Source organism: Astatotilapia calliptera, chromosome 18 (assembly GCF_900246225.1).
Source record: "Astatotilapia calliptera chromosome 18, fAstCal1.2, whole genome shotgun sequence".
Taxonomy (NCBI): domain Eukaryota; kingdom Metazoa; phylum Chordata; class Actinopteri; order Cichliformes; family Cichlidae; genus Astatotilapia; species Astatotilapia calliptera.
Window position 1 is genome coordinate 27,467,372 of NC_039319.1, and position 12,007 is coordinate 27,479,378.

Sequence of the window (12,007 nt, forward strand, 5' to 3'; positions counted from 1 at the left end):
CCATTTGAGGGGATCATTGTCACCATCTGCTGGGGGACAATCTAGGTCGTTTTTAACTCTGCCTGTCCCTTGGAGATGGTCCCAGTCCTTGCTGCTACCCTCTTAAAAAAGCTTCCAAGGGTCTTCTTTGGCAACTTTGCGCTTTGGCCCAGGTTGTCTTCAGCTGATCTTGAAGCTTGTGGTGGTGTTTCTGATTCTACTGACCACGCAGTAATGATACAGTTTCGCTGACTGCTCATTCTTTGATTGCCTGGCTCTTTACTAGAATCAGGTGTTGATGCTTGAGATTGTGAAATAAATTAGAGGGATTTCCCCTTTAGATATTATAGCCTTCGTGCACTCCTTACATATTATTGTTGTTTGTTCTGTAGCTCCTCGTTTGTATCCAAAATAATTAAACAACACTGAAGAGCTGCGCTTTTGTGAATTAAATCTTCAGCCATAACGTTTTCTTCACTTTAACAACTTTAATAACTTCATGCTGCATGACCCACGTGACTGTAATCCACTGTGTGATGGGGTGATGTGTTTACACCATGAAATATCATGATATCAAAAAAAAAAAAAATTACCTGTATTTTTGTGAATGATATGACATGGCCCACCCTCATCCCAATGGCGTTGAGGGTGTCATTAATTAAACCGTTGCTTAAAAACGCATCACGTGCCCCAGCTGTCTTAGATAATTATAGGCTAATCTCCAACGTTTTTTTTTTAAATCTCAAATTCTTCCTCGCATTATGGAGTTCCACAGGATTCTGTGCAGTTCTGTTTATATTATACATGTTTCACTTAGGAAGTATTATTAGAAGACATAATTTACATTTTCATTATTATGCCAATGATACCAGCTTTACATATCCATGAATCCAGATTACACACACCAATTAGTTTAAACTGCAGTAATGCAGTGATTTGTGCAATACCTCTAAAATTAGAAAGATCCTCTTTAAGAGTGATGATGAAAAACTAGTTCATTAATTTATTACTTCTAGGCTGGACTAGAAGTAACTTACATCAGTAAGTTATCAGGGTCTCCTAAAAAGCCATCAGTTGGCTTCGGGAAACAAAGTGCTGCAGTGAGCAGTGAGAGTACTGACAGGGACTAGAGAATCGGTCTTAAGTAATCTTAAAGACCTCATACTACCACACCATCCCAATAGAGCACTTTGCCCTCATACTACTGGCCTACTTGTGGCTCCTAGGACATAAAGCAGAATGGGAGGCAGTGCCTTTAGCTTTCAGGCCGCTATTCTGTGGAACCAGCTCCCAGTTTGCATTCAGCAGACACACACCCTCTCTACTTAGCATTAAAACATTCCTTTTTGATGCAGCTCATAGTTAAGGCTGGATCAGGTGACACTGAGCCTTCACTTAGCTATGATGCAGAAGGGCTAGGTTGCTGGGACCTTCCCATCATGTAGTGAGCAATGAGTGATTGTTGCTCCTTCAGGTCTTTTCACTGGTCATGTGTTTGCACAATATTTCAAAATAATCACCCAAAATAGTTTCTAATGCTGAGAATGATTATTATAATTATAATTATGCACACAAACTACTTGGTGACATTTATGAAAAGATCATAGTTTGGATTAAGATTCACCTTCACAAAGTTAAACACATGATAGAATAACAGCAGGGTTGCTTTCAGAATGTGATGCTGCAGCAGTTAATGGGAAACAAGTAGTGGGAATAGTGTTTAATTTTTTCAAGGTGATGGAAACAGTGTTTATTTAATCACTTATTATTACACTTGGTTCTTTGTACTGCAGAAAGTTAGCCAAAGTTACACTGTCTAAAAACTAAAGTGTTAACAAAATGATAACTTATTAAGACTGCGGTCTCCTCAGATGTATCTTCAGACCCTGAGTCCAGAACCAGGGACGTCTATAGAACATGATGACTGAGGTTGTGGTTCATTTAAATACATCACATATTTGTAAAGATGAAATCCGTACAAAAACATCTACATCTTGGTTGAATATGAATGTGGACTGGTAGTTGTTCTTCTTGTGGGACTAACTTGTCTGAAAGACATAAAACAGAAACAGATGAAGAAACGATCATTGACAAAATAACATGTTTGAAATGCTGCAGTAGTTAAACACTGATACCCATTGCGCTCAGCCTCTTCAGTCGTCTCAGGAAGCTCTTTTCTTTTGGTTTCGGGAAGCAAGAAGCCGAGAAATCCACCTATCAACGTAAGGCAGCTGAAGACTGTGATGGGTATGACCGAGTGGTACATGGCCAACAAGTTCAGCAGTGGAGCCAGTAATCCACCTAATCTTGCTGATATGGATCCTAAAGATGTGGCTGTTTGTCTGAAACAGGAGGACAAAAGGTATACTCACTAAGTTGGTCTTTTTTTTTTCAGCGTTCTTTTCACACAAGTTGTTCACAAACATGAATAAAAACTGTGACTGCTTACCTAACCGATGTTGGAAACAACTCCTGCATAAAGACCATACAAATAGAGCCAGCCCATATCAAGAAAAAACGAGACGCAACAGCTAAAGATGTGACAGAAATGGCGTAACCTGACATAATGAAATAAATAATTAATAAAAGTGAACATAAACATGATAATCAGACAAAAATAAAATGTATTTTGTGATATAACTAAGCTTTTACTATCAGGAACAGCGAGGATAAGTATGGAAGAGACTCCTCCGATCAGAAGGGTTGCTATGAATAATATTTTCCTCCCAAAAATATCCAGCAGCCACATGGAGAGTAAAACAGATGGTACTTCAAAAACACCATAAACCAGTTGGGTTACAAAGATGCTCAAACCAAAGCTTTCCATGTCTAAGTACAAACTGTAGATGGAAAGGTTCACGGAAAACCTTTAAAAGAGAAGAGAAACACATTTAATCAGACACAAAAGTCCTGTATCATGAACCATTTATAACACATTTATGAATGGCCATTTAATCATCAAAACATCAAATTCAAAAGTCAAAATCTTACGATTTAAAAACAGCGACATGTTTTTGCATTGAAATATTTCCCTTTAATGTATTAACCTCACTATAGATGTTGAACTTACCATGACAGTATTATAATAAAGAAATATCTGGTCAGCAGTGATGATCTGAAGATGATTTTTATTCCTTCGTTATTCACAGAGTTATTCACTTCAATCTGTGGGAGACATAATGTTTATCGTAACACCATTTTAATACTACTGATAATAATGGAGATTTGTTATGCCTCCAGTGGTATTACTTTGAATCAAGGTAGAATTTCTTTTAGCAAATTTAGCACAAAAAAAACCAAATACACATTGATCAGGTCACCACTCTAGGCCTAACCCATCGACATCAACACCGTTTACACCTTCTGCAAATTTAGAGTGAGCAATTACCCTAACATGCATGTCTTTAGACTGTGGGAGGAAGTCAAACAGACACGGGCAGAACATACAGAGTCACTGTGTTGCCTAAATCCATATCTCTTGTCCTTAATATGTTGAATAATGAACATAATGTCTTCTCTATTCATGACTCTACTTTCCTTACTCAATTTGTTTATTTGATTAGCAACATTACGCAAAAAACACCAGGGACAGTTTAATGTCACTGGGTGGAGGGGCAGAGGCAGAGCTTAAAAACCTTTAGACACACCACCACCACCACCATTTGCATGAGTAATAGTGGAGGACTGACTCTTTAGTAGTCAGAGGTTATTGCCATCTTGATGAAAATGGCATAAAAGTCCATTATAAGAAAGCCTGTGCAAACTTTATTGAAAAATAATTAAAAGAATACCAGGCATGGTACCAAATCTAACCAGTGTTGGTCAATTTACTTGAAAATAGTAATTAGTTACTAATTACTGACTACTTCTCCAAGAAAGTAATTCCGTTACTTTGCTGATTACTTATTTTCAAAAGTAATTAGTTACTCTATTACTTAGTTACTTGTTAAAAACATGATACACAACCTCAATACATTATAAAGCAATAGACCTTTCGGCCCTGTTCTACTTTTTCTGCATAATCCATCATAAAAAATGGAATCAAATGAAAAAATTCTCTTTTTAAAACTTGTTTTATTAGTTTTAATCTTTTAACTTTATGCACATTGCATCAAGCAAAAATTAAATTATATGCAACAGTCTTTGATTTGAATAAATTGTTTAACTTTTAAACTTATTTTCTGCATATTCCAGCATGTAAAATGAAATAATTGTTTGTGTTTACACTTACTCTTTCAAATAGATGCAAGTAAAAAACAGCAAGAAATAAATAAAGTCAAAGGTTCGGCAGCACTAAGTCCTGTCGTTCTTAAATCGATTGTCACCTGTTTAGCAGGAGTGGGGCCGGTGGAGGTTTGGCCAGTGCTGCAGCGGTCATGTCAGTGGGGGGATCTGGGGATTTCTCTGTGAATTTCACACTCCTGTGGCAGGGTGCTCGGTGCTTGCACAGATTTGAAGTTTCATTTTTCGCTGTAGAAAGAAGTTGTCTTCCCATGCAGAGTGAACAGTGGTCGCTAATGTTTTTGTCATTTTTTATGGAATGAAGCTAAAAGTAATGTCAGGACATCCACGCTTTAAACGCTGCACGGTCGTACTCTAGCTCGCATTGTTGATCTACACATGTCTGTTGCTGCAACGGACGTCGTACGCTCGCACGTCAATGTCGTGAGACACTCTCACAAATAAAATCACTGTTTAGTAACGCAGCGTGCTTACGGGAAAGCAACAGAAATCGAATTACTTTTTTTTGCAATAGAAATCCCTTTCTTTACTTATTGCTTGAAAAAGTAATCAGATTACAGTAACCCGTTACTGCCCATCTCTGAATATAACACACTTATTTTTAGGTATTTTACAGGTGCCATCGATGTTCTTGAAAACTTCCCTGATGAATGTGATTCACTACCTTGTCCAGAAGAGACTCTGACACAGGGTGTTTGTTAATGGCTGCTGCTTTGACAATGAGCTGTTTGGCTTCTTCTTTTCTGCCTCTGCTTAACAGCCACCTGGCTGACTCTGGAATAAACCTGATAGGAAGAAAATTGAACTTCAAACAAACAGACATTTTGAAATGTATAAATAACTCAATAAATAGAGTGAAATACACACCATATGTAGATAATAAGCACTGCAAGCGGAACTGCTGTGATCAGCTGAGCCAGTCTCCAGTTTCGGATGCCATAGATCATACCAGCGAGGACGCACTCTCCAATTGCACTAAACAGCTGAGTCACACAAGCTCCCCATGATCTTTTGGACGTCCCAATCCATTCAGTGGCTGCAATAAGGAAAATATGTTAATTGTTTGTTTATTTTAGATTAAGACCTCAGCTCAAATGGAACAAAATAAATACATAACAACAAAAATAAGTAAAAACATTGCACATCAGCTGCTATGAATATCTCGGCTGACTGTACATATATTTTTCTATTACTGTTTTATACCTAATCAGACAGAACATCTCAGTGTGAATGGATAATGACCCAAACCAACCAACAACAACCCAAGAGTTTCTCAAGTATGTGTTTAGTTGAAGACAAAACCCCCTGTAGAAAGATGGACACAAAATTACATAAATGTGTCTTTGTCCTTTGTCCAACATCTTTATGTTTAGAAACTGATTATGATGATGAGATGATGATGAGATGAGATAGCCTTTATTTGTCAGTTGCAGGTCTTTTGCCCACAACCGAGATGACAGACCTTGCTGACCGTACATACAATACACAAACATCACATTGGGGAGACAGGTCAGGCTAGGTAGCGAGGAAAAAAACATCGAAAGGTGTAACACAAAAGGATATTGCAGGAATGCACAGATATCAACACACCATAGCACAATAAACACAGACAAGCAACATGGGAAAGTGTTCCAGTGTGTACATCTGATCTGGGACCGCTGCAATCTTCGACTGCGCCTCCAGCTGACCCGATGTCCACATCAGAGGGGAGGTAAGCGTTGGAGGTGGCGTTGGATCCGGGTAGGGAGGGTGATGCGTCAGTGAGTGCTTATCAGTATCAGTATATGTATGTGTGTGCGTGTCCATAGTTCAGCTGAGACAGTGTCCTTCGCCCTGCCAGGCTAAGTAAACAGCCTTCCAGCCAACCCAGGTGGCCTGGCATGGAATGAGAAGGAACAGACTCAACACAGTCGTTATCAGGGAGTTTTTGTTCAGCTTCAGCCTTGAGCCCACAGCTGGCGCCGAAGGGGTAGCCGGATTATGATGGTAATTTTTCATTTGCAACAACTCATGAGAATTTCAAGCTGTTCTTTAACACTCCGACACTGGTCTCTCAATCTCCCGTTGGATAGCCGCGAGTTTCTCCATGATGTTATTAACCTTCAGTTCCCTGGTCCTGTCATTCTTTTGCTCAAAGAGCAGATTCTGAAAACTCACGACTGCAGTCAGCTGTTCCAAGATGTAATCCAACTTCTACTCAGAGGTGTTGTTCTGAGTATTCACGGCAGCCACAAGCTTCTCCAAGATCTTATCCATGCTGCAGTCAGTGAGCCCATTCTGAGAAGTTGCGCCTCGTCCCATCATTTCAATCCCAGCGGGCAGCCTTGGGGGGGTTTGAACAGCCAGTTCCGCTTTCTTAATTCTCTGATAAGCCAGCTCCGATCAGCAAGAACCCTGTTATCATGGTTCTGAATACGTAGATATCTTCAGCGTCCTTGATTGACAGTCCCGCCAGGCACATGACCCTCCATGTCTGCCACCCGTCCATCGTGTATCCAGCGGGGAAAGTCCCTCCAGGGCACTCGGGCTCTCCCGAGCCCAGACTTCTCGTTGAGAAAAGGGTGTCAATAGCATTCAGAGACCAGTTTACCAGGGAAAGTAATACAAAAAACACGAGACTAGACAAGGACATAAGAACTAAGCAGGGAAGATAAGGGAGAGGAGAGGAGAAAAAGTGCGTCCGCCTCCTCCGAGAGCCAGCAGAGTACATCTTTTGTCTCGTATGTAAATGTAAATATGTAAAACGGTCACAAAGGCAACAGTAAGATAAAAGTAACAATAAAAATAATAAATGGGAAGAGGTGGAAGTAGAAAGTGTAAATGGAAAATTTGAGAAAATTGGAAAAAATTTGGAAAATATCAGATCAGTACAGCCTTGCTGGACCTCTAAAACATTACAAGAACATCATCTTAGCTATTGAGAGAACAAGTGGCAGATTATTTTACAGTTACAACGATTGTTAGTTGCAAAGTTTGTGCAAAGTTAGTGTACTCTTCATACATAGTATGATGCTGTTGACTCGATATCCTCCAGCTCCAAATCCCACCAGAAACAGAGATACTAAATATAAGTAGACGTTGGGACAGAGAGCTGTTGTCACGGTGAATACAGACAACAGAACTGCTGGAATCTGAGTTGCTCGTTTGCGGCCGAATCTGAAACACCAAGACAAACACACAGGGATACATTAGCTTCTGTTATGATAATAAGCACACTAAATCACAAGAGCTGCTGGTTAATGTAGCATCATTACAGAGATAACAGTAATGCAATCATGTAAAAATAGTTTTTTATGGGACTCTGTGCAGTCATGTTGGAGTCTCTCGCTGTACTGGCCATATCTCGAGTTTTTTACTGGCCTATAGAGGTACAAGACATTCCTTTAATTGGAGAGGGTCATGAGTGACTAGAATAAAAGCATGCAAACAACACAAATATGCAACATATAAAAACAAACTAATAAATTACACATAAAACACACAGAACACAACATTAAATTACTTACACTGCTTGACAGGGGCAGCTGAATGAAGAAATAAAACCACTATGGTAGGGAACCAGAGCTAAGAGATAAGCTTCTTATATTTGCAAAGTTATATTTGAATAAAACTACAAGACCTTTGAAACAGGAGGCAGTTTAGCACACTGGTTGTCTTATGGCTAAAAATACAGCAGCCTGGGTTTGAGTGTGACCTTTGAGGGTGACCTTGCTGCATGTCTTCCCCTTTTCCCCTTCTCTCTTTCCCGTTCAATTCAATTCAATTCAATTTTATTTATATAGCGCCAAACCACAACAAAAGTCGCCTCAAGGCGCTTCATAACGGTCTATCCTGTCTACTGTCTACCCCCCCCCCCCCAAAAACAAACAAAACAAAACAAAACAAAACAAAACAAAACAAAACAAAACAAAACAAAACAAAACAAAACAAAACAAAACAAAACAAAACAAAACAAAAACACAGCACACATGCACAAACACCTCGTACGAACTGTCAAGCACAGCGGTGGAGGAGTGACGATGATTGTTTTGTAGCCACAGCATTTGGCCATCTTGCAATCGTTGATACAACCATGAATCTTTCTCCATACCAAAGCATTCTTGAGTCAAACGGGAGGGCAACAGCTGTCCAACAGCTAAAGCTTGGCTGAAATAGTCATGGAACACAACAATGATCCCAAGCACAGAAGCAAATCTACAACAGAATGACTGAAAAAGAAAAGAATCAAGGTGCTGCAATGGCCCAGTCCAGACCTCAACCTGATGTTTGACCTCTCTTCTTCAGTTCTAAGAGCGAATGGTGGAGAGTCCCAGATTTTAGGCCTTAGTGGGAGTTGTCAATTAAGGGGGTCGTTGACCCATTATTGATCACGTGCCTCAGCAAATGAGCTGAGGTGTAAAAAAGAGTGTGGTGTCATTATCAGCAGAGGTTTTGGATGAAACCATGTGAGACCTTGCCTCAACCTATCATGTGACCTGATGAGATCACCTGATGCAAGATATGAGTGGGCGTTAAGGCACCTGTGAAGGGATCTCAAAACTGGATTGTAGCTAGCAGAGAATTGGTGCAGTAAGCCACCCCTTCTGTTCAAAGATGGTCTTTCACAGTGGACATAGGTGGCTTCTTTCACTCCTCTTTCAAACCATGTGTCTTGGTCCTTTAGATGCAGATGTACAGCTCAGTCTCGTCCAGTAGAGGTGGCTCTTCTATGTTGTGCCATGGGTTTGTCAAGTGGCTCTGTGGTTTTTCCTGTGTAGAGGTCTGAGCACTCCTTGCTGCACTGCACAGCACACACTATGTTGTTTAGTTTGGGTTTGGGAGTTTTGTCCTTGGAATGAACCAGTTTTTGTCTGAGTGTGTGCATGGGTCTGAAGGACACTGGGATGTGCACTTCTTGAGAACCTTCTATAAGCACGACATCTCAGTGCATCCCAGTGCATCCCAGTGCACTTTAAACCCAGCCACAATAAAAATAAATAGGTCACTAAGATAAAGGTCACTATGATTACTATGTTACTATGAGCTGGATGGCTGGAAACCTACACAGACGTTTCTTCAAGTTATCTCCTCAAGATGGTTCTGCAGGCTGCTGAATCATCGGGCGCACACAGAACTGCACAGAGTCCCCTCAAACTTATTTACATGATTGCATGTGCAGTTTTGGTATATATGCAGGGAAGCGGCATTTTAACGGACTGCATTAAAGTATTAACATAAGGCAATAGAGTACATACTTAAATTATTTATTGATTTATGAAATACACATAATAGATTCCATTCTAAGTCTAATCCAACACAATTGTGGAACATTCATTTTATAGAAACATTATAATATTTATTTGGTAACTGTCAGCTCATAGTCAGAATGTAAGATTCAGAGAATCTGGAGATATCTCTGTGCAATGCCGAAAATAAGTTTTTCAAATGTGTTGTTGCAGTCAAATGCAAAATGAGCAAATATTTTCCTTAAAATAGCATTAATTTAATATATTTTCTGTGTTTCATTGGGAAAAAAATACAGGTTTATTAGATTCGCAAATCAAAGCATATGACTCAAAATTAGTATTTATTTTTGAAGTTAGTGAAAATATTTATTTGATAAGCTGTTGCTAAGGTATCAAACCTAACAAATTAAAAGAGACATTTGTTTTGTGAATGTGTTAACAGACAAAAGTTATTCATTCAGTGTAAAATTATAGCAGTGATGCACTGTCAGGACAACCAAGGCAAGCTCTGCTTGTCCTAAAAATAGACATAAATAAAATGTACCAAAGTAAAGCAGTCACTCACTTTTCATCTCAGACATGATGGATGCATGGAGCTTTATGACAGTGCTTGTCATAAAGCTCCTCAACTGTTTGCCTCTTGTGGCTGTAGTTGCCTATTGTCACTGAAAGCTCTGCTTGTTTACTGCTCATAGAAACTGTGGCTCTCTCTGCTTTACAGCTGCGTCTGGCTTCCATTAACAATGACCTCAGCTTGGTAAGATGTGCTATGGTTTCTGGTGCTATGCACGTGTGCAAACAGCTGGTCTGACAGTAACCTGATGAAAAACCAGCATGGGAGGCAAGCTGCTGCTGGCTCTGCTTTTACTGCTTTGAGGTCAATTACAATTTACACTCTGTATGGAAACATAGTAAGCATTACCAAGCAAATGAGCTTCAATGCTTTATCTGTGTAACAGGTGGGTTTCTGTTTGCGAACGTGACCAACACATGTGATGTAGAGAATACAGAGCGTGGAAATTTTAATATACTTTTTTGAAAAGGCCTGTTTTTTTGAACTCATCCATTTAATGCAGTTTTCTGCAGAATAAATATGAATAATTGTTTTGACTTGTAATATTTTATGCACAATTATACAGTAATAAAGGTTTATGTGTATAGAGGTATTTTCAAGATTTGCTTCTTTTCCTAAAGGAATGGTTTGAAACATTTCTCAGTCACTCATCTTTTTCAGCTAATGGTAAATTATTTTTGGTAATATAGCAGATATTTATTTATTTAACTGTAGAAGTATTAATATTTTACAATTTTTCAGCCAGGAAGGAGTGCAGAAAGATGAAGATGTTTATGTACAGTGTAGACTGTTAGTGCAAACAATATTTTTTAATCTGATATGACTGAGCTTGTGAAGTTGCAAAATAATGGAGGAAGATGTTTTCATGTGTGTGTGTATTGGAGTGGAGGGACTGTATTCGCTTGCCTTTCCGTAAAAAGCTGCCATATTTCTGTATTTCGGTGCAAAAGGAACCATCAACTACTGCAAGGAGCACACTTACGATTCAGCAAAAGGTCCAAACATGAGGGAACCAACAAGAACTCCAGCCATGAATACTGCTTGAATCACTTCCACCAAGCTGGCCTGGCCGCACACTAGATCAAACTGTGAAAACAAATAAATATAATAATAATAACAATAACAATAATAAAACAAAAAAAATAATTAATGTAATGTTTCATGGAGGTGAGAGATCTACTGAACAACAAATTTCACTTACATCAGTGACTATGGTGGCTTTGTAGAGCATGTTCCCATACACCCATCCATCCTGGCACCCTGTGGTCTCATTGAGTCTGTACTCTCTGATAGTATCAATGTCCCAGCTCACTGGGACAAACATCTCACACTTGCTGAAGGTCCCATCCTCCTCCCGAGGCACGGTCAGGTTGAGCTGCTCCTCTGAGGTCAGGTTAGGAGCAGCACTGAGGATCCAGTCTGTGCTGCAGTGTCTGTCTGGATCTGATTGGATGAAAACAAAACTGGCATAGAGAAAAGTCTGAACAAAGTTTGGAAAGCAAAGTGCAATTAGAGTGATCTTCTGGAATAATCCAAATTCCCCAATGTTCCTTAGAATCTCTCCAAAGTCTGTCATTTTGAGCTTGATGGTGAAGGTCTGAAAAACAAAAGAGCTGCAGCGCCGACTCATACAGTGACTGTTAATCTTTAACCCAGCTATATTATCTTTTTAGCACACGGAGCTCATTATTTAAATTTTTTTTTACCTGAACATACTGAACTGCTGTCATGTCACCACATTCAGGGCTCTTTCAAAAGTCATTACACACACACATAAACACAATTTCTGATTTTAAATCTGCTGCTTTAAATCTAAAATCATCAGGCTAAAGCATCTCTGAGTTAGTAGTAAGCACTGAACAGAGCGGAGTGATAAAGTGGTGCCTTCATTTGCAGTTTATTTACATTTTTTAAGTTAACAGACCTAAGTTTCTCTCAAACCAGCAGTTTGAACCGCAAGAGTCAGACCTTTCTGCTTAAATCTATC

The 12,007-nt window shown here is 39.3% G+C and overlaps 1 protein-coding gene across 1 annotated transcript; it reads right to left on the reverse strand.

The window, feature by feature from the left end:
* Positions 1–1,684: 1,684 nt before the first annotated feature.
* Positions 1,685–11,596, reverse strand: LOC113010909 (solute carrier family 22 member 13-like). The gene is made up of 10 exons (XM_026150185.1): positions 11,222–11,596; positions 11,003–11,106; positions 7,223–7,377; positions 5,089–5,257; positions 4,886–5,006; positions 3,050–3,144; positions 2,632–2,846; positions 2,429–2,537; positions 2,115–2,321; positions 1,685–2,027 (listed from the first exon to the last, which is right to left on the reverse strand). Exons 1-10 carry the CDS (start codon positions 11,594–11,596, stop codon positions 1,967–1,969), a joined length of 1,611 nt encoding a protein of 536 aa, XP_026005970.1. The 3' UTR covers positions 1,685–1,966.
* Between the last annotated feature and the right edge of the window lie 411 nt (positions 11,597–12,007).

What these genes read in the sequence shown, in the direction of transcription:
- LOC113010909 (XM_026150185.1), bottom strand. Translation starts at nt 11,596, where the DNA reads ATGACAGACTTTGGAGAGATTCTAAGGAACATTGGGGAATTTGGATTA. An exon ending in GTGCTTATTATCTACATATG is followed by an intron (nt 5,007 to 5,088) that starts GTGTGTATTTCA and finishes TCTTCCTATCAG; the next exon opens with GTTTATTCCAGAGTCAGCCA. An exon ending in TTGTTTCCAACATCGGTTAG is followed by an intron (nt 2,322 to 2,428) that starts GTAAGCAGTCAC and finishes CTCCTGTTTCAG; the next exon opens with ACAAACAGCCACATCTTTAG.